General features: G+C 37.9%; 1 protein-coding gene across 1 annotated transcript; it reads right to left on the bottom strand.

Annotated features, from left to right (window-relative positions):
* On the bottom strand, positions 8,911 to 10,927 carry LOC18770060. Its single transcript, XM_007204045.2, has one exon. It carries the CDS (start codon positions 10,660 to 10,662, stop codon positions 9,085 to 9,087), a length of 1,578 nt encoding a protein of 525 aa, XP_007204107.1. The 5' UTR covers positions 10,663 to 10,927; the 3' UTR covers positions 8,911 to 9,084.

Below are 23,424 nucleotides of genomic sequence, written 5' to 3'. Positions count from 1 at the left end.
GCCTTTAATTAGGGCCCCTCCATGTTTAAATAAGCCTAGTAAAGCTTATGGGCCCCCATGCTTCCACGAACCCACACATCACAAACACAAAGCGTCTCGATCACAAAAAATTAATCAAACACTTATCCAAAACACCTAATACTTTTAACATGATTATGTATATTTATACTGTGGGATGATCAAAACTTTTGTTGGACCTTACTGATTGATTGGTTGTCCCTTTCTGCTGCTTGTGCTTACCCTTTTATCTTCTTTTTTATGTCGACATTCTTTTTCTTATTTGCTCAACATATAATTTGCAATATTAAAGGTCCATTGTACATCTTTTAATCACATCAACGTCTAATTTTATACTAAAAGGAATTTGTCTCGTAATAAAAGGAATTTTTTCTTTCCGCATAATCTGACGTATTAAATTTTCATATTCTGATTAAAATTAATGATCATGTTTAATATCTGTGATATCAATATAACTCATCCACGTCTTATAATATAAGTGGAAAATCTTAACATTGTTATTCACTCGTGTTATAACACGTAAACGAGTTATACCACGTATCCGTATATTAGGTATTACAGAATAAGAAATCATTATTACATCAAATGAAAGCAACTCGCTATAAATTATGGTTAAATTTTTGTGTTGGGTGGCTACAATACAATGACAGGCTTCACATGAAGTACATTGAAACTTCACATGCAAGAAGAAGAAAAATACACCAACTTAGGATAGGCTCATAAGTGACCCGTGGGAATATATGCCCCTCTAACCCTAAGCCAGCACTGCTTCTTCTAGATTGGGACGGTTTGGTCCTTTGTATAATGACACCACCATCACCTTCATTTCATGTGCTGCTTGCCATTTAGCCAATTCTCCATTAACTCCGTAGTGCCACTACATGTTATCAAGACGAAGAATCTTCTCCTTTTTCTTTTCTTTTTTTCTTTTTTCTTTTGTGATTAGTTTCTGTTTTTGATTCTTTGTTGTGATGTGATCTTAGGCACTAGACCTAAGAAAAAGTGTGCATTATAGGAAGATAAAATGCCTTCTTTTTTGTTGGTGGTGTTGTTGTTTGGTTGGTTGGGTTTTCTTTCCTTTTTTTCCTCTTTGAATAAAGGAAATTATCCATCCAATTTCTAATTTGTTGTGATGTGAGCTTAGGCACTAGACCTAAGAAAAGGTGATAATGAATGACCAAAATATAAGTTTGTTAGTTTAAATAAGTTTTTGAATAAAAACATTCAAAATGGAAAAATAATATCATTATATAATTAGTCATGGATGCATATGGACTTTAATAATTTATTTGTAGTCACTCATATACACGTAACTATAATATGTCGATAAACAAAACATCTCTAAACGAGAAGTTTCGACTCATATCAATCAAGATCTCACAATTATATAAAATCCTTGTTATGTTATGGGTTGGTTAAACATTCCCATCATACAAACCCGTATGTGGAAACAAATGACAAAACCAAATCACTTGAATAATATTATACAATCAAAACAAAGGCAATGAAATATTCCAAATTGAATGTCAAACTTTTCCACACCATTCAACATGATTGCATTAGGAACTATATTGAAAGAATTGCATCATTAATGTGGCATCCCATCACGCCTAAGAAGACCGTCTGAAAATTCAAACCCAAAATTTCATTCGGATTTTGGAAAGAATTGTGTCATTCAACATGATATTGAGTAATAATTTAATTTTTATGATTATTTTAATATCACACGTAAAGCTAAAAGCATAAATAAAATAAAAATACTAAATAAAATGAAGAGTGCAGACAATAGAAGAAACGACGTACGGCTTCAAAGCTTTCGGCCTATTCATTTTCTAATGCTGGTCTGGTCCATCTCCTTTTTGGTCCATACGTATGTCACTCTCACACTCTGTCATTAATTTTGTGAAATTAATTTAGCTAGAAGTTGGGTTGATGAGTATGTAGGGGCACGTATGTATTGTATTGTATGTATGTATCTATGTACATACATTCATATGATATATTTATACAGATTACTTAATCATGTGATAGGTATAGGTATAACATTTATGTTTCGTTTTACAATCACTTAATTACATGAGCAACACGTAATAAGTAGATATGAAAGAACAATCATTTCATCACGTGAACAATTCATGATGAGCAGATGTGAATAAGAGAGCATGCACTGACGCCACATTCTAGAATATTCTAGTTATATATCTAATTGGGTAAATTTGTTTCATTATCATCAAGAAATTCTCCATCATTTTCTCTCACTTTTATGGTATTCTCATTTTACTTGGTTAGGATGAATGACACAAGCCAAGCAATGTACTCTATGATTATGAGTGCTCAAGATGGAATGGAAGACCTAGGAGTGTGGTTGAAACTTTTCCATGGAAGGAAAATGTGTTACGTGGGAGTATAGAAAAAACCAAAAAGGATAGAACTTTCTTCCAAGTCAATGTCAAAAAAAGGAGGTGGAGCCTTTTGCCAGTGTTCATATACAAAACAAGGTTTGGAGGATTCTCCAATTCTCATTCTCTAAAATTGCTCAACACAGTCCACTCAAAATGTCTTGTCCTATCTTCTAACCCAATTTGCCATGGATTATATATATATATAGTCACTTTCAATTCAGGGACATCTTCTAGGATCTTTTATATAAAAAATTAAAAAAAAATTAACGATTCAAACCATTTTTTAAGTCTACATTCATAAATTATCTTTGTAAAAAATTAGAAAAATCAGAAACTGTTTCAATATCCAATTGTGTCCTACAAAATCAATGAACACAGTTGTCAAGAAAGTACTAAAATTTTAATAATTCAATTGAGTGGTCAAATGATATCAGATTCAAGTGATTTTTTATAGAGATAATCTTTGAATGAATATCTACAAAATAGACGGTTTGGATTAGTGAAATACAATATGAATTGGACCCTACAAAAGTGTCCCTTAAATAAACTAATTTAAGAAATCTCTCAACTGAAATTCTATATATATATATATATATATATATAAGCGGGCCTAACTATAATGATTTTCCAAATCAAAATTTCCTCAAATGAAATTCAACCCTTTTATCTTATGTGGAGTCAATTTGAGCATATTTCTTTGTTATCATGGTCCACCAAGAAGCATCTAACCACAAAAGAAAATTAGAAAGGACTGGTAATTGTCTCATGCATATTAAGTGATGTATGAGTTACGCATTTTGGCCATTGATTTGTGTCGGTGGCTTCTTTGGCTTTTACTATGGTTGGATGCATGAAGAACTTCGTCGGTGGGCATCCAAGGCAAAGGAGAAAATTTTGGAGAATGATCTCACCTTCTTCACCAAATAATTACTATATCATATTATCATGTCCCCATATATTCAAAATTGGCCTACCAAAAATCTCTCGCTTCTTTCCTTTTGGACCCATTACGCAATATTTTAATAAAATTTATATAAATACACTATATAAATGGATCTAATTTGTTTCTTATTAGAATCTGACCTAGGGAGTGATGAATGTATTCAAAAATATTTTTAAATGTACCCGTACTGTTATGTATACTTCAATGAGATCAAGCCCGCAACTTATTATAATTCTAATTCTTTTCCTCGCATCTTATTCATCTAAAGAAAGGATAATGTTCTCTTATCGAAAAATTTTGATATTTCACCTCCTCAATTTTACTTGTATAAAAAGAACATTTTTATTGCTATATTGAAAATCCATAACACACACGTTCAAAGTTGTTATGATGTCTTTGTCGGACTATCTTATATGAGAAAATATTTTCGTACATACGTGTGTGTGTATGTAAGTTGTATGATTTTCAAGTTTTGCCAAAGCTTTGTTTCATTATTCTACACAACATATGCAATGTCTTCTGAATTGGAGTTTTCCCATTGATATGGATGAGAATGATATTCAAATCTGATCAAGGAATTCATTGGCTACTTGCTTGTTTTATTTTCTGTTCCTCCTACGTCTAAAAAAGAAAGAAGCTCTAACATTATTCACTATTTTGTGTAATCTCAAAATGTATAAGACAAAGTGAGTCGGGTGCATATTTTGTCACCCAATACGCTCTGTTAATTTGAAAAGTATTAATTATTTTTCTTTATCTTATTTATAAAAATAAATAAATGAAGAAATTTGAGAAAATAATTGAAGACAAAAAATAACAAATGATTAGTTGCTGCCTATATCAACCCTGGACATGAAGTTCCAAACAGAATAATTCTAACATTTGGTGTGGCACTGACAAGCATGCATGATATTAAGGAATTATATAATTAATAAGTACTCAATATGGTAAAAGTAATGGATCCCACGATTTTTATTATTTTATGTAAATGAACAAATGTTGCGTCAACGGCAAGGAGACAGAAACCCTTCCTGAGTCCCAGACCAGTTTTGAGAAAGCTCCTCCTGAGTCCTGACTCGTTAGGAAGTAAAGTAAGTACTGTTGTTGCACATTTGCAATCTAAAGCCATAATTAATTAATATCATTTGGGTTTATCAAGGTGTATCTCACTCACTTTGAATTAGATCCCGTTTGGAATTGCTTTTTTTTTTTTGGTCAAACTGGGCTTTAATGGAGTCTATCCTAGTGAAGAATGCCTTCACTTGCAGATCAATTGTCTCTATTCTCAAACTCGAACTCTATAGCATTTTGGCAGTGTGTGTGTAAGAAAACTTCGCTCCTCCTTCCTAATTTTGGCCAAAAAAAATATTTATATGACTTTTGGAGGGTTTTCAGTATGGCTGGCAATGGTTCGTATCGTGTCAGGTTCGTGTCGTGTCGGGATAGTAAACATGTCAAGAATACTCAACCCAAACCCAACATATTTAATAAACGTGTCGTATCGAGTTCGGGTCGTCTTAAACAGGTTATTAAACAGGTTACCTGGTTAATAACCTGTTTAATAAAAAGTAGTAGCAACTAATAAAGCAACATCAATATGTACAAAGAACCATAAAATTCAACGATCCGTGATTAAATTTCATAAATAATAACATGTATGTTACAAAACTCACAACTGAAAAAAAAATTTAAATAAAAAAAACGGAGAGAGAAGATAAAATATAAGGAAAAGAAAAAAAAAATAGAGAGAGACAGGAGAGAAGAGAGAAGGAAAAGAAAGAAAGAAAAATAGAGAGAGAGAGAGAGAGTGAGAGAAGAGAGAAGGAAAGAAAGGGAAAAAAAAAGAGGAGAGAAGAGAGAAGGAAAGAAAGAAAAGAGAGAGAGAGAGAGGAGAGAAAAGAGAAGGAAAAGAAAGAAATGTATGTTGAATCTTGGTTTATATAAATATAACTTGGAAAATCTTTTATGTTTTATGTATACATATACATTGTAACAAAAAAAAAGATATATATGTACATCTAAAACTAAATGAAAGTATTTCACGTGGTATTAGCTACGGACAATTTAATGGAAAAATAATTTATGATATGGATATTTGTTCATTCTTTTAAAAAAAAAAAAGTGTTAGTCTTGCTCTAGACAAGCACACATATACTCCTATCACGATTCATAGGTAACAAGCACACATATGCATTTTTGTTATATAGTATAGTCAAAAATACATAATCTTAAAGTGATATGTACTCTTATACATGTGCACATATATGTGTGTGTGTGTATATATATATATATATTAAACCTTTAGTATATATAGGCATGTGTATAATTCTAATATATACATGTATGTGTAAGCATGTTCATAGTTGCTGGGATTTCATTGTGCATATTTGTAGCTTGCACAAAGGTAGAGCTGGTGTGAAAATGTGAGTGTGGAAACATAACATTTTCATGTGTTGTTTCTTAGTTTGAAGAATGAGCAAGGGATAAATTCATTTTTTTTTTTCCATTCTTTCTTAAAGTTGAAAAATAAAAGAATTTCGAGAAGAAAAAAAATGTGTCTGTTCGCAACTGAAATGTTAAAGAATAAATAAAAGATAAATAAATAAAAAAGACATGTGAAATTCTACTTTTTTTTAAAATAAAAAAAACAGCTTGTAAAAATATTATAAATATCAACTTGTGTAGCTTATAATCATAAAGTTATGTGTACCAGGATGGATAAGGTGTTAGAAATGAACGAAAGTGGTAAGAGTTTGAAACTCATTGTGTGCGTCTTGGAGTGTAATTTTCTTTCATTTTTTTACGGGTTGACAAGTAATACACAGGTTGACACGACCCGTTTAATAAACGGGTTAAACGGGTATTTTAGTGAGTTAGTGAGTTGACCCGAAACCCACTAGTTTATAAACGGGTCAGTATCTGGTTGACCTAAAAATGACTTATTTTTTAATCGTGTAAATTCGTGTCGTGTTTCTTTCGTGCAAGTTTCTAATCGTGTAACGGGTCATATCAGAAATTACTACCCTTAGTTTTCAGTATTGTGCCTAAATATTTTATAAAGAAAATGAAGAGTTTTTGGGTTTTGGATCTAATTAGCAGGTGTAAATAAAATTCTTTTTTTCAATTTATTTTTGGTTCAATTCAATGTGTCAAATGAAGTTTGGGCCATGATCTATACCACCCAATCTCTTACCTATAAATGGGTCCCTTAAGGTTCTCTTGGAAAATGCCACTGTCTCTCTCTCGCCAGAGTGCCATCAATGGAACAGAGAAAGTCAAACAAAGAGTATTTAATATGTGAGCCTTTGAAATGTGAGAATAAAAAAATATTTTTTTAAAAAAAAAAGATCTGCATGGGGAGTAACAAACAAACACCCATACACTTTTCTTACAATCTCATTAACCCTGAAATGAAAGTATTTTTTTAAGAAAATAATATTTGTTTTACTGACATGCAGCATTCACTGGGAATACAAGTCATTGAATCATAAAGCTCATCATTTTATTATTTGAAAAATAAATGTAGGAGAATATTATAGTTATCATAATTTGTTAAGAAGTTAAACCCATGAAAGTAAATGATATGTAAAACCCCACTTTTTCATTCAACAAATGCAAAACCTCAATTTGGTGAGTTTTTGAATATCCTATTTTTTTCTTTAGCATGTTTCCTGTACTTGAATTATTCGAATTCCTACTTTACCAGATACGGTGCGGGTTTCATATTAAAATTTATAATTTAATATCCGAAAAATCAACAATTAGATTAATTAGGGAAGTTGTTGATGCATTTTCATTTCTCCCTATATGATTTATAATTTTTCTCATTCCTAATAAGTAAATATATTCGTAATTACTAACGAAATATATATAAGAATCATTAACTCATTATCAAGTACCAAAATCTTAGCTATTGTAGAAATTTTTTGGTAAAACAGTTGAGAATCCAAAATTTAATGTCAACTGCTTTTGTTAGCTAACTATTTCGTGGAACATGCTGTTATTATGACATGAGCTTGGATACCAAGACGAAGTAAATAAGGGGCTGTTTGGTTGGAAGCACAGTAATCTGTAAGGCTGGCAAAAGTGAAAAGTAAAGTCCCTTAAACAATTACACGTTTTTCAGGCTTTGTGGCTTTGGTGCTTGAAAAAAGCAGGGAAATATTTAAAATCCATACGGATGGAAAGATCACAAGCACATGGCTCCTCATCAATGCTCCTCCCCCTATAGCCCTACGCGTAGTTGCCTCACATTCCTCCCATGAACACAAGCACGCACAATCAACACCTCACCGTTTTTCCCAACAAAAAAACAACTTCATCATTTTCGCAACGATTTTGTAACTCAAGTGATTAATATGTGCTTGAAGTCTTAACATTTCACTATTGTGGTCCTGTGCTTGAATTTCCCATCTTCTAATATTGTTTGTATCTAAAAAGAAAAAAAAAACATGTGGCCATTTTCAAGTAATTCAAGCCCTTGGCCTTTTACGGCTTTGGCTTTTTGCTTTCATTGCTTTCACCATTTTGAGATCTCTTTGCAAAGAGATTTATTCATGTGGCCAGCTAGGCAAAGCATGAGGATGGGTGGTTGATCATGTAATGGGGGGAATGGGCCCACTTACACCAATATTTCATTCTTAGTTTTTTGCATTAATAATTATAAAACAAAAAAGGGTTGCTTGATAAAACAAGGGATTTGCTAGAGCCTAGCTGCATTGGTGCTAAAACCCTCATCAATCCTGCATTAAAAGTTGTGTTTTTTACCCATTTTTATTAAAAAAAGTTTCTTCAAATAGCTAGAGCTTAGCTGCCAAACCCCATCATTCTAGCACTAAGTTTCTTAGCTCTTTTTATTTTTTTCTCCCACTAAGTCTCCTAGTTGACTTGACTCTATTTTTGACAATTTCATTTTTGACCTAACAGAAGTTTTAACCTCCTTTGGATCCAGAAAAAAGTTATATAAAAAGGGATAATACTGTTTTTTTATTTATAGCCAATTACAGTTTGTCACGTAAAAAAATTATCACGCATGACATACTGTGATTGGCCAAAATAGCATGTAAGTGTTTCTCCCTTGTACCCTCTAATTACTATTTGATTGTATTTGCTTGAATTGTGCTCTACCTACCAAAATTCTTGCAACTACTAGAAGAAAAATTACCATAAAAACATCACAATACAAAAGTAAAAATACACAAGAATTGAATTTAGGGAGATTCACTATTATACCCAATATGGGGGCCAAAATTATAAAAATACCCTATATAAAATGGACTTTAGAAACACACCCAAAGTCCATTTACAACATAACAAAAAAGCTTTTAACTTCTTATAAATTACAAAACTGCCATCAATTTCTTAAAACAAGCCCAACCCCAAAATCTCATAAAAATACCCAAAGCACTCAATAGGGCATCAAAGTAATTTAATAATTAATATTAAATTCAATAAGGCCAGCTATCATTTGTTGGGTTTTTTTTGGATTTGTTTATAGGAATTCAATTGTGTAGAGTTTATTTATAATATTAGTGCTAGAAATGGGTATATCACTAAATATCTCTTGAATTTATTGCTAAATCAATATTATAAACAAGTAACAACAAAACTTGGAGCCATGGATGGAGAGAAGAAATTAACAAAGAAAAAACAAGAATTTTTTGGACAATATCTGAATAAAGATTTCTATTCTTTTTTTCCCCTAACTTATTTTATTGTTTCCTAACAATCCCTGTAGACAGAAGAATCTATTTCTGATAAACAAATTTGCTTCATAATATTAGAATTTAGGTCAAAAGCGTTACTATTACCACGTTGAATTATAGTGTGCCCCGACAACTCAGTTGCCGCGCCGAGTGAACTCGGGTCCGGAATTGACTCAGTAGATGTGATCAAATTTATGTTCTTCGCCACGAACGCGTTGACAACAAGTTGACTCAAAATTCCTGACTCCGTGACCGAGTTCTTCCTCTTGTGCTGCATAGTAGCCCGAACGATTTCTGTCAACACGGTGTTCGACAGCCGGCGGATTCCCCGAGCTCCGCCGGTGATAATCACCGAGTTAACGGGACCGTGGGACGGAGTTGACTCGGAGTTTTTCTTTCCATGCTTACCAGGTGGCATTGTGAATAATAGAACCGACTCGAGGCTATGGTGCTTGACTCGGCAGAGTGGGTCGCCGAGTACAACCGAGTTTTGGACGTCGACTAACATAATATGCTTGAAATTTCTTCTAACTCGGCCGAGAAGCATTGGGTAACAAGCCCACCTTCGTAGACTCATAGGCACCCCGTGGTCTAGAAACCCGGAAAGCGAGTTCTCCGGGTCAAGCTCACCCGCCTCGAACCCGACAACCGAGCCGTAACTCAACTGAGTCAACCCAGCCTCAGCTTCCGAGTTGGCGCTCTTCTTCCCCCACAGAGGCTCCTCAATTTGCTTCTTCCCGGGCTTCAGAAACTGAGCCACGTCGAAACCCGAACTGGGTTTTCGACTCGTCCTGTTCAGCTCCCTGTAATGGTTAATGAGCTTGAAAAACGAGTCGTCCTCCTCTGCAATTACAGAGCCAAATCTCGAAGAAGAAGAAGCAAAGATGAGCGCCACGTCAGCTTTGGATGTGAGGCCGGACCTGTGCAGGAGCCTCAGAAACAAGCGGAGGTCGTCTTCGGTGACGTCCTCTTGGACATGGCCCACCACAAGATCGGCCATGGCTCTCGTGCCGCGCCTGTACAGAGTGCCCATTTTTTGCAGAGCAAATTGGTGGCGGCGAGAAGCAAGATTTGGGTTGGTTTGTTTTTGCTTCCACATTTTGCCAAACCAAGAGGAAGAGAGAAGGAAGCTGTGATTTGGGTTTGTGGCGGCATTGGGTTTATTGAGTAATTTGGGGTCTGTGTTGGTGCTGGGTGGAGATTTTTGGGACAGAAATCTTCTGGAGGCTGTTGTGATGAGTGGGTGAGGCTTGGTTGTGGGTTCAAAGGTTGAGAGGGTGAAGAGGAGGAGGGTGATGAAGACCAAAAGTGCACAGATGGAAATTGTGGATTGGGCTTTGGACAGAAGGAGATTATTGGAATTGGTTCGTTTGAAAATTGTGCATGTTTTTGATGAAGAAGAAGAAGAAGAAGAGGAGGAAGGAGATGGGGAGGAGGCCGATGAAGAAGAGGAAAGCTTGTTGCTTTTGTCAACAATGGCTGTGCCGTTGTCTTCTGGAAAGAAGACTAGAAGCAAATCCATACCCCAATTTTCACTGCTGCTGCTGCTGCTGCTGCTGCTGTTGTTGCTCTTGGCCTTTGCAATCAAACCCATCCGCCCTTTTGTTCTCTCTCTCTCTCTGTGGCTTTGGCGCTTTCCCTTTCTCGCTTGATAGGCTTAGGCTGTCTGTGTGCACATCTGGGTCATACTTTGCTACGCCCTTGCCCACATGTGTTCCACTTGTTTATAAACTCTTGTTTTGGCCTCTCTTGCTATGCAAGAAATTGGAATTAATAATAAACCTAATACAAAACATTTAAGGAAAAATACATTCTTGTTATACCATACTTGGTAAATACGCGTATTTACACTTTCACGGTCACCCAAAAAAAAAAAAAAACTTGATTCATATTCACTTAGCCCTTGAGCTTTCAGAGGTTTTTGTTTTTTTGTTTTTTGTTACCTAAAACTTATTTGACTTTCTTTTTTGGTTGGTAAAAATTAATCATCACTTATTTTAAGTGTCAAGAGGTTTTAGTTTAGTTTCCCTTTTTTTTTTTAAGTTCTAGTTGTGTTTGTTTTTTAGTTTCAGTTTTAGGTTTGATTGTTATGTTTTAAACTGCCACACTTGTGTTTTTTCTTTTGGTCACAAACATTACACTTAGTTCTAGTTGTTTATTTCTTAATCGAATTATGAGAGAAAACATCAGACATACAGACCTATTGTTTCTTCAATAAGTTCTTTCAAAATTACCCTTCTGCTTTTCAATTACAACCATTGTATTCTCAATCCAAAATTCAGAATGCAATTGGCGAATTGGGTTGGAGGAGGCAACAATGTTTGGGTGGGGAATTTGGTCGAAAAGGTGGTGGGCGTAAATTCCATGGACGTAACAGGTGAGTGAAGAGAGAAGAAATTGATGAGCTTTGGTAATAACATAACAGGGTGTTGGTGTTGGGTTTTTGGGAGAGAGAATGGGTTCATGTGGACAGTTGGTGCTGCCATAATTGTACTTCTTGAATAATGACATTGCTAGCTCCACGACGGTTTGCTTTTGTCCTCCAAAAACTTAATGGTAGAATATGGCTTTCTTTAGGTAAAACTTATTAAGGTTTGTGAAAGAAAAAAAAAGCGTCTTTTGGCTTTTTTATCTCTTTAATATACAAGCGATATTGAGAAAGTGGAAAATTGAACTTAAGATATTGGGTATTGAAACACTTCACCACATAAACTATAGGCCCTTGCTAATTTGTTTGTTTAATGCTAGTCCTGTTGTCTTCATCTCCCATATCATTTCAATCCTTCATTGTCAAAAGGTAACTTAAAGCAATTTCACAGTTTTCTTTAAAGGTGAGTCTTGATTAGCCAACCACGGTGGAACAAATATCATTGATCTAATTAATTAATTTTCTGTTGGCTGGTGTTTGATGTGGCGGGTTATAATCTGTAAACACCACATAATCTTGTGTTTTGTCACTATTGGATGGAATCTACCAAGTTTTTAGCAGACACCAGTCTTCCCCTTGGCTCCCATATACAACATATGAGGAAACAAGTTATTAATTACAATTCTCAATTAGCCTCTCAAAACTGATTCTGATTCATCTATATGTGATCTTCCATTCATTAGTGAGCATAAAATCTATATATTCTATAAGGTTAAATACTTTTTTGGTCACTGTGTTTTATACGAAAATTCAATTTGGTCATTGAGAAAAAAATTTAGCTAAATTGGGCATTATGTTTCCCAAAATTTACAATTTAAAGACATTCCATTATCTTCCATTAAGTGCTTTTTTAAAAAAAAAATTTATAAATATTTTATTTAAGGAAGCATGTTCAATTTCTTCGTCTAACTCAATGAGTTAGGATATATTGTGATATTAGGGTTTAACAAATTGGGGAAAATCTTGGGTTGAAATCGAAATTGTGAGGTATAACGTCACGGATTGGATGTTATATTGAAGCCTAAATTGATTGAGTGAGAACCATATTGTGACTTCGGATGGCAAGGAGACATAATTAAGATGGTAGAGCACCAAAATATATTGGTAAGTTGTTGATCTCATTTTAATTTGGTTTGGTTTTTGTATTTTCCTTATACTTCACAATTTTGATTTCAAGCCAAGATTTTGCCCCAATTTGTTAAATCCTAATAACACAATATACCCTAATTTGTTGAGTTAGAGGAAGAAAACAGAAGGTGCTCCCTAAAAAAATAAAAATAAAACTTGACAAAAGATAACTGAATGTATATAAATTGTAAACTTTGAAAAATACAGTGACCAATTTGAATTTTCGTGTAAATCCCAATGACCAAAAAAAATAAATTCAACCATATTCTATATATAGCCATCAATTCTTTGATCAAAATTGAATGATAAAAAACATGGAAATTTTGATGTGAGAATGGCTTAGGGTTTATGGAAGAAACAAAACATGGTGGAAGAGAAAGAGTGGGCTGGTAATCTTTAAGGAAGGTAGGTGAGAAGAATGTCTACCATTAAAGTGATTGATGATTTTTTTTTCTTAAATTTTACTAAGATGAAAATATAGGGTGGGTCGATAAATAAGAGTTATTTTCCTTCATCCAAGTGGAGATTAAGGTAACTTGTTATTAACATTGTAACAAAACAAAGTTGAGTTGCTGATCCAGATATTCGCTCGCCTGCTGGTATCTTTATTATGATCACTTATTATTTGCTCATGTTTCGAAGAAACCAATAAAGTATGAAATACTTTACCCAATATTCTATTCTAGCTATAATAATAATAATAATAATAAAATAACACTAAAAATAGGAAAAAAAATAACTCTTTTTAGAATTGTGAGATTTGAGACACGTGTGTTGGTCTATTATTGACTGACCAAAATAAGACACGAAGATCTGATGAGGTGGGGAGCGTCTGAGCTGAGCCTGAGACTTATAATTAAGGTATTGAATGAATGAAGGGTCCTAAGTAGGTCTTGAGATTTTTCTTGGCACTGTTTTGACGGTGGATCTGGTGGAAGTTTTCATGAAACTAAACACACGTGTTGACATTAAAGCCCTTGTCCACAGCTGCTCCCCGCAGATTGTTTCGAAAACCTGAACTTGTTGGCTGAACTGTTGCTGCTCACTCTGATGACTTTATATATATATATATATATATATATAAACCCTAGTTTCCAGAAATAATAGTTTTACCAGAACAGAAGGAAATATAATATTTCTTTCTTTTTGTCAGAGGAAATGGAAGTTTGTAGCTTTCTTGTTTGTTTGTTTGATTTGCTTGATTGTTCTAAGCATGTGAGGTTTTTGTTGTGCTGAAGTGCAAATCAGACTTTTGATTAAGGTAATGCGCATTTGTTAAAGATCGTAAAAATATTATGTCGGAAATTTGATAAAATAAAATACGATTTATAAGTATGTGGTTTCACTGATATCTTTTGTAATACGACAACACAATGTATATGATTAAGTTGAGAAAAGTAGAGACCCTTCCTTTGATCCGTCTCTTTGGCAGGATGAAAATGGGTTAATGACATCAAATTATTTGGGAAGAGACCCAAATGTGCCAAATGTGCCAAATGTTTGATTCCTAAGCCCTCACGAAAGCCTTATAAAGTTGAAAGCGAGTGATTCTGTGGGATTTTCTAGGGTGAAAGTTCTGAATCATCATCATGGTTATATATAGACATTGACTCATGGCAAGGATGATGGTGGACTCCATTCGATTCAAATTTACTTCATGATGGTTATTATTGGTCCATCTGATTGGACTTTTCACTTATCTTTTTTGCCTTGAAATTTACTTACTTTCTTACTTTTTGAAAAATCATGGATCGTGGCAAATACAACGGTGGGGTGGACTCCACTTGGACCATTTCTTTGACTTTTCATTCGTCACATACACTTGTTTGGTCTTTGTTGTTACATTTGCTCCATTGACTTTTACATACGTGAGAGTGGAGAAGAACTAGCAATTAAAGGGGATAACACTATTTTGTTACATTCATTAAATCATGTTCCGTTAAGTGAAATCTTTATTACACATGAATGAACGTGATTGATGGGAATAACAACATAGAGTTATTCTCGTGAGATGAACAAGCTATCACCATGTATTATGTTAAGTGAAGCAAGAATATGTATGCACCATTTTCGTCCCTTTCTTTTAATACCCAAGCATTGCTATAAAAATTTTCAAAAAGAGGTGATATTGGGGGAGTGCCGTCAGTTTTGTTAACTTTTTTTTGTTAAATTTGAGCATATGCATAGCACATGGTATAATGTTGCAGGTCAAATTCAGAAATTGCTTCACTTATGGGGTACATAGACAATTCTTGGTGCACCCAAACCTCACCACCCCAGCAACAACTGATGACGCTCTCACAACCCACCCTCCCTGCAATGGCTTATATCCGTCACTCTATTCATATCCTCGATTTTGTTGATGAGAAAAAAATTGGAAAAACAAAAACAAAAATACTATTTTGCTCCTGTATTTAACAAAAAAGATAACAAAATTTACGGCATGACCATTTGTCCTAAAGAAAGCGAAGTTGAAGGACAACGGGAATGATTTTGGAAATTGACAGACCAAAATGTGAATCAGGTCAAAGTTTAAGGACCATTAGACCTAAAATCCCAATTATAATAAAAGAGAAATTAGAGGGGGGAAAAAGGGCGAACCATATAAATCCAAAAGTCCAGCAGCCCGAACCCAATTCATTTGGTTTACAACGTAGTTGTCCACTGGGCCTGGTACCTGAGTCCTTTTACCCCATTGCATTGCCATTGCCTCCATCAATTTGTCATTAATTGCATTTTTGTCCCATTTTGATTTGAACCCCCACGGCCAGCTTTTAATTTGGAATTTGGAATTTGAAAATTAAGACTACATTAATTTTAATTTAAAATATGAATTTATGATTAGAGGAAAAATACTTAAGACCAAATCAATTTGCCGTACCCTTTTATAAGAGAAGAACTTGTATGTCATTGGGACAACGCTATTTTGCCATTTTCAACCAATCATACTATGTCATGTGAAAAAATTATCACACGTAGCGGGACATGATTGGTTGGGGATGACAAATTAAAAGAGAGTGTTGTCATGCATGCTGCACATACAACTTTCTAGTTTAAGTACATAACTTGTTGAGTAAACTGTTCGATTTGCTCCATTCTTGCATGGCAAATTTGAGAACACTACACCACCGCCTTCAGTTTAAGAACCTAAACTTTTTTGTGGGGATAAAATTTCCTTCTTTTTAAAGGCCTCCAGTGTTGGAGTAGGATTTCTTTCAAGAAGAAATATCTCCACAGGTTCTTGATTGAAGTCCGCACGTTTCCTCAGTTGAAAAAGAACTCCGGATTGCATTCCCGAGGACGAACGGTGGAAATGGGGTGAGTACCTGCAAAAGCCACTCCGACGCTCAAGTCAATGTTTGTGCAGCGGACTCTTAGTGTTCAATTGAATTTCTCGTACTTTTGCTGGAGTTCTAGCCGGATTTTTATAGCGCTTCGAGTTCTTGGGTTTAGCCCCACTTCCTAGCTTTGCGCATCCCATCCTCCACTCCATGGTAATGGGGTTAGGTGACCGGGTTGTGTCTCCTTCGCTCCGCACTTCTCTAGTGGGAGGGAAGTTCGATCATCCCACGTCGTTTAATCATGGCATATGGGTTAAGTCATGACTCGTGAGATTTGGCCCCCATAGTGTCCCCCTTTTTTTCCTCTCTACACGCTTCGCGGGTAGAGAGGGAAAAATGAGTTAAGTGGGACTTTGAAACAGGATTTCTTCAGATTGAACGCATGATGTCATGATGGGCTCATGACTGAGCCCAAATAAACCATTAGTTTTCTTTATTGGGCTTGTTGGTCAAACCTAAAAATATAATTCCAATTGGGCCATTACCAACCCATGCATGTTGCTTTCATATCCTGCATGTGAAATATCCAAATATGAATTTTTATGCATGATGCTGACTTTCCAAGTTTCAACTATGGACTTATCCCCATGTGAAATATCCAAGTATGGACAGCCAATCCCACGCTCAAGTGAACCCTTTCTCTTTTATTCTGGATTTTTGCATCTCTGCCGATCCCGCATTGCTTTGACAGTTTTGATTTTTCTCATTCCAGCCAATCCCAGATGGACCCTATGCAAATTTCTCTTATTTTTCTTTTTGTGCTTCAGCCGATCCGGTAGGCCCATGCAAATTTATTTCTCTTTGCTTACTGATCCCAGATGGACCCCTGTTGGCTGCGCTTGATTTTAGGCTTTAGTCGATCCGGTGGGCCCCATAATCCTTGCTTTCTCTTTGCTAACCAATCCCAAATGGACTCCCTGCAAATTTCTCTTCTTTTCCTTTGTGCTTCAGCCGACCCGATGAGCCTATACAAATTTCTTTCTCTTTGCTAACCGATCCCAGATGAACCCCAGTTGGGATGCGCTTGGTTTTAGGCTTTAACCGATCTAGTGGACCCCAATGCTTCTTGCTTTCTCTTTGTTAATCGATCCCAGATGGACCCTAGTTGGGTCCCCTTGTGCTTGAGCTGATCTTCCGAAACCTTGCGCCTTTGGTTTCTTAGCTGATCCAAGGTGTCCATGACTTTTTTTTTATTCTCTCTTGGGTGCGCTTGAGCTAACCGTCCGGATCCCAATACGCTTGAGTTGACCTTATGGACCTATGCGTCTTTGGTTTCTCAGCTGATCCAAGGTGTCTATGACCCTTTTTTTTTTCTTTCTTTGCGCTTGCGCTTGAGCTAACCTTGCGGACCACAATACCCCTGAGCTGTCCTTTCGGACCCATGCACCTTCGGTTTTTCAACTGATCCAAGGTGTCCATGACTTTTTTTTGTTGTTGGCGCTTGTGCTTGAGTTGTCCTTCCAGATCCATGCGCCTTCGGTTTTTCAATTGATCCAAGGTGTCCATGACCTTTTTTTTTTTTTTTTTTTTTTTTTTTTGCGCTTGCGCCTGAGCTAACCTTGCGGACCCCAATAACCTTGAGCTGTGCTTCAGGACACATGCGCCTTCGGTTTCTCAACTGATCCAAGATGTCCATGATTTTTTTTTTTTTTGCGCTTGCGCTTGAGCTTGAGCTGACCTTGCGGACCCCAATACCCTTAAGCTGTCCTTCCGAACCCATGCGCCTTCGGTTTCTCAACTGATCCAAGATGGCCCTGATATATATATATATATTTTTGGCGCTCGCGCTTGAACTAACATTGCGGACCCCAATACCCTGAGCTGTCCTTCAGGACCCATGCACCTTTGTTTTCTCAACTGATCCAAGGTGCCCATGGTAATTTTTTATTTTTTTGGCGCTTGCTCATGAACTGACATTGCAGACCCCAATACCCCGGAGCTGTCCTTCTGAACCCATGTGCCTTCGGTTTCTCAACTGATCCAAGGTGTCCATGAATTTCTTTTTTTTGTTTTTTGTTTTTTATTTTTGGCGCATGCGCTTAAGCCAACCTTGCGGACCCTAATACCCCTGAGCTGTACTTCCAGACCCATGCGCCTTCGGTTTCTCAATTGATCCAAGGTGTCCATGACTTTAATTTATTTTTTATTTGCTTGCGCTTGAACTGACCTTGCGGACCCAAATACCCTTGAGATGTTCTTCTAGACTCATGCTCCTACGGTTTCTCAATTGGTCCAAGGTGTCCATGACTTTTTTTTTTCGCTTGCTCTTGAGCTGACCTTGCGGACCCTAATATCCCTAAGTTGTCCATCCAGACCCATGTGCCTTTGGTTTCTCAACTGATCCAACGTGTCCATGACTTTTTTATTATTTTTATTTTTATTTCCTTGCGCTTGAACTGACCTTGCGGACCCAAATACCCATGAGCTATGCTTCCGGACCCATGCGCCTTCGGTTTCTCAACTGATCCAAGGTGTCCATGACCTTTTGTTTTTTTTTTTTTTTACGCTTGTGCCTGAGCTGACCTTGCAAACCCCAATAACCTTGAGTTGTGATTCAGGACCCATGCGCCTTCGGTTTCTCAACTGATCCAAGGTGTCCAATACTTTTTTTTTTTTGCTCTTTCGCTTGAGCTAACCTTGCAGACCCCAATACACATAAGCTGTCCTTCCAGACCCATGCGCCTTCGGTTTCTCAATTGATCCAAGGTGGCCATGATATATATATTTTTAATTTTTGGCGCTTGCGCTTGAAATAACGTTGCGGACCCCAATACCCCTGAGCTGTCCTTCCAGACCCATGCGTCTTCGGTTTCTCAACTGATCCAAGGTGGCCATGATATATTTTATTTTGAGCACTTAAATTGACCTTGCGGACTCCAATACCCATGAGTTGTCCTTCCGAACCCATGCGCCTTCAGTTTCTCAACCGATCCAAGATGTCCATTACTTTTTTGTTTTGTTTTGTTTTGTTTTTTTTTTGCGCTTGCGCTTGAGCTGACCTTGCGGACCCAAATACCCATGATATGTTCTTCCGGACCCATGCTCCTTCGGTTTCTCAACTGATCCAAGGTGTCCATAACCTTTTTTTTTTTTTTTTGCTAGGGCTGACCTTGCAAACCCCAATACCCTTGAGCTTGTGCTTTCGGACCCTTACGCCTTCGGTTTCTCAACGGATCCAAGGTGTCCATGACCTTTTTTTTTTTTTTTTCTTTTTCTGCTTGCGCTTGAGCTGACCTTGCGGACCCCAATAACCCTGAGATGCCTTTCCGAACCCATGCGCCTTTGGTTTCTCAACTGATCCAAGTTGGCCATGATAATTTTTTTTTTTTTTGCGCTTGCGCTTGAACTGACCATGCAGACCCCAATACCCATGAGCTGTCCTTCTGGACCCATGCGCCTTCGGTTTCTCAACTGATCCACGGTGGCCATGATATATATATATATTTGGCGCTTGTGCTTGAACTGACCTTGCGGACCCCAATATCCCTGAGCTGTCCTTCCGGACCCATGCGCCTTTGGTTTCTCAACTAATCCAAGGTGTCAATGACCTTTTTTCTTCTTCTTTTTTTGTTTTGTTGTTTTTTTGTGCTTGCGCTTGAGCTGACCTTGCGGACCCCAATAACCCTGAGCTATTCTTCCGGACCCATTCTCCTTCAGTTTCTCAACTGATCCAAGCTGTCCATGACCTTTTTTTTTTCCTTGCACTTGCGCTTGAGCTGACCTTACGGACCCCAAAACCCTTGAGCTGTACTTCCGGACCCATGCGCCTTGGGTTTCTCAACTTATCAAAGGTAGCCATGATATATATATATTTTTGGCGCTTATGCTTGAACTGACCTTGTGGACCCCAATACCCCTGAGCTGTCCTTTTGGACCTATGCGCTTTCGGTTTCTCAACTGATCCAAGGTGTCTAGGATTTTTATTTTTATTTTTTTTGTGCTTGCGCTTGAGCTGACGTTGCGGACCCCAATACTCCAAAGCTATTCTTACGGACCCATTCTCCTTCAATTTCTCAACTAATCCAAGGTGTCCATGACTTTTTTTTCTTGCGCTTACGCTTGAGCTGACCTTGCGGACCCTAATACCCTTGAGCTGTACTTTCAGACCCATGCGTCTTCGTTTTCTCAACTAATCCAAGGTGCATATGACTTTTATTTTTTATTTTTTTGGTGCTTGCACCTGAGCTGACCTTGCGGACCCCAATACCCCTGAGCTGTCCTTCTGGACCCATGCGCCTTCGGTTTCTCAACTGATCCAAGGTGTCCATGACTGTTTTTATTTTTGTTGCGCTTGCGCTTGAGCTGACCTTGCTGACCCCAATATCCCTGAGCTGTCCTTTCGGACCCATGCGTCTTCGGTTTCTCAACTGATCCAAGGTGTCCATGACTTTTTTTTTTTTACGCTTGCGCTTGAGCTGACCTTGTAAACCCCAATACTCCTGAGCTGTCCTTCCAAACCCATGCGTCTTCGGTTTCTCAACTGATCCAAAGTGGCCATGATATTTTTTTTTTTGGGCGCTTGCACTTTGAATTGACCTTGCGAACCCCAATACCCATGAGCATGCGCCTTCGGTTTCTCAACTGATCCAAGGTGTGCATCAATTTATTTTTTTTTGTGCTTTCGCTTAAGCTGACCTTGCAGACCCTAATACCCCTGAGCTATTCTTCCAGACCCATTCTCCTTTAGTTTCTCAACTGATCCAATGTGTCCATGACTTTTTTTTTTCTTGCGCTTGCGCTTTAGCTAAACCTTGTGGACCCCAATACCCTTGAGCTGTGCTTCCGGACCCATGCGCCTTGGGTTTCTCAACTGATCCAAGGTGTCTATGACCTTTTTTTTTTTTTTTTGGCGCTTGCGCTTGAGCTGACCTTGTGAAGCCCAATACCCCTGAGCTGTCTTTCCAAACCCACGGGCCTTCGGTTTTTCAACTGATTCAAGGTGTCCATGACTTTTTTTTTTCCTTGCGCTTACGCTTGAGCTGACCTTGCGGACCCAATACCCATGAGCTGTCTTTTCAGACCCATGCGCTTTCGGTTTCTCAACTGATCCAAGGTGTCTATGAGTCTTTTTTTTTTTTGGTTCTTGCGCTTGAGCTGGCCTTCCAGACTGCAATGTGCTTAAGCTGACCTCCTGGACCTCATGCCTTCTGTTTCCCCTGTTCATTTCCATCGACTCCCAAGTGGTCCATAACCTAGTCTTTGCGTGAAGAAGTCAACAAGTCTAGCTCCGTAGGTGTACTCATTACCTTGCACCACTTATTGCTTTCACTTATTGCTCTTCTTTGTCTTTTGTCGAAGTGCATGCAACTTTTTGTCAGGGAAATGTATGTGTTAGGTAGAGATAGCCTCGATTGGTCATATCAGACCAAGCTTTGTAGCCAGAGCTTAAGGTGAATATCTGAGTCGGCCGTATCAATTCTTATCTTTGCTTTTGAAAAAAACTTATCCCCATGACTTTTGTGAATTATTTTTCCCTAATACTCACACCCTCTGCTATAAAAGGTCGGTCGATAGAGATACATTTCTTTCGTAAAACAGTTCATATTTTGCTTTTGTTCTTCATATAAGCTCTAGGCGTGAAGGGAGAGAAAAATGTTCTGTGCATATGAGAACTCTGCCGAAGGCCCTTGTTCTTGCTATGACCCAGTAAGTACTATTTTCATCTTTGCTATTCATGTCGAGGCACGAGATTTGGCCCAAGTCTAGTGGTGTCCTATCGAGCTATGAGATACTTAAGGCTCGCACTAAAGGATGTGTTCCCGACAACATGAGGATCGATCCTCTTCCTTTGGGGTCAGATATGTACGCTAGCACCGATATCCCTCGGGGCTCCTTAATTCTTTCGTTAGCCCACTTAGAGCATGTTAGGTTTCCACTCCATCCCTTTTTCATATGCTCATGTTCATCTTGGACCTTCACCCCACCCAACCAAACCCAAATTCTTATCTTATCATATCCAGTTTTCTAGCCATTGGGTTGAAGTGGGGTGTGTCCTTTAGCTTTAAAAATTTTATTTACCTCCACGACTTAGCTTGTGTTAAGGGGGAAAGTCACTATTTCTTTTTACCCCTGGGTCTGGTAAAAAAAATATTCACTTGTAAGCCCATTTCCACCAAGTATTAGAAAAACCAACCTCTCTTGATCACTGGGTAGTGGGCGGTGCCTAAGATGTCTAACATGCCTATCCTGTCGGTGTTTGGCTCAAAACTTGGTATAAAGATTTATGCCTTTGGAATATAACTTATTGTGTTTTTGCGGATCTAACTAACCTTTTCTTTTGGCAGTACTTCCTTCGGACAAAAGGTACCTCATTCCTGAGGACCGGATCGCTTGGTTGGAGGAGAACTTGGCAGGTCAGGATGGGATATCACACGCTTCGCCGACCCTGCGACTCTCATCCGGCTCTCCACTGCTCATCGTACAGCAACTTACTTCTCGTTTATTTTGGTTGATTCAAACCTGTACGGAATAGACTTGTTCAAGGACATTTGTTCCTTTGACGTCGAGCTTTGTTGCACTGAGGATTCAACATCTCTTATCCAGGTCAGTTTTCAAAAAAGGGAGGCTAAGTTAGCTCAGCACAGCAGCTCCGAGGACTGCGCATCCGGGTCTGAGTTTGATCGGTCAAATATGTCAGCGCCACATTCATTGTCGGTCCTGGCCCATAAGGAAAGGAAAGTGGGAAAAGGGACTGAGCCCTCCTGGTTTGCGAAGAAGTCCTGCCATGCTCCACAGGTCGTTTTGGGTTTAGGTTCACCCAATGTTGCATCCGCCTCGAGTACTCCATCTCGACCTCAGCCAGTCCCTCGTGCCCCCACTCCTACTAGCTCACTGGAAGAGAACGACTTCACGTCCATGACTGACGAACAGATGTAGGGCTACCAATCATAGTGCTTGAGTGTTGTACGAAAACGTTTAGGATTTGTGCTGGTGTCATCCAAATTGTCATGTCCTATCATAACTACCTGTCTAATGCTGACTTTCTTATTTCTCGCAAATGGTTGGAATTCGCAACGTGTAAATAGCTGGGTTCCAGGCTATGAGCCACGAGATAAGCGAAAAGACGGCAACCCTCGAACTTAGTGAGAAGCGCATCAAGGAATGTGAAACTGAGCTTAAACAGCAGCAGGGAGAATTACAGAACCTGAGAAGCGGCCAAAGCACTGCACTGATGGAGGTTGACCGCCTCAAGCAAGAACTGGTGGATACTGCACACAATAGGGACGAGGAGTATCAAACCAACACCAAGCAGATCAGGGTTGAGATGGCCAGGCAATTTAGATACGGTTGGGTTCAAGGTCAATAGCTCCCTGATCACTGGTTTGGGGTGGGGGGCTAGATGACTATGACGATGAGTTGGGATTTGATTCAACTGGCTACAAACTATTCCAGGGTATACAGCCTGATGATCGTCCTCCGACGGATTACCTCCCCCATCGCAGGACCCCGCCAATAGCTT

Source organism: Prunus persica, chromosome G7, assembly GCF_000346465.2.
Source record: "Prunus persica cultivar Lovell chromosome G7, Prunus_persica_NCBIv2, whole genome shotgun sequence".
Classification (NCBI taxonomy): domain Eukaryota; kingdom Viridiplantae; phylum Streptophyta; class Magnoliopsida; order Rosales; family Rosaceae; genus Prunus; species Prunus persica.
Note: the sequence above shows the minus strand (reverse complement) of the source record. Positions and strands in the feature narration are given on the sequence as shown.

What these genes read in the sequence shown, in the direction of transcription:
- LOC18770060 (XM_007204045.2), bottom strand. Translation starts at nt 10,662, where the DNA reads ATGGGTTTGATTGCAAAGGCCAAGAGCAACAACAGCAGCAGCAGCAGC.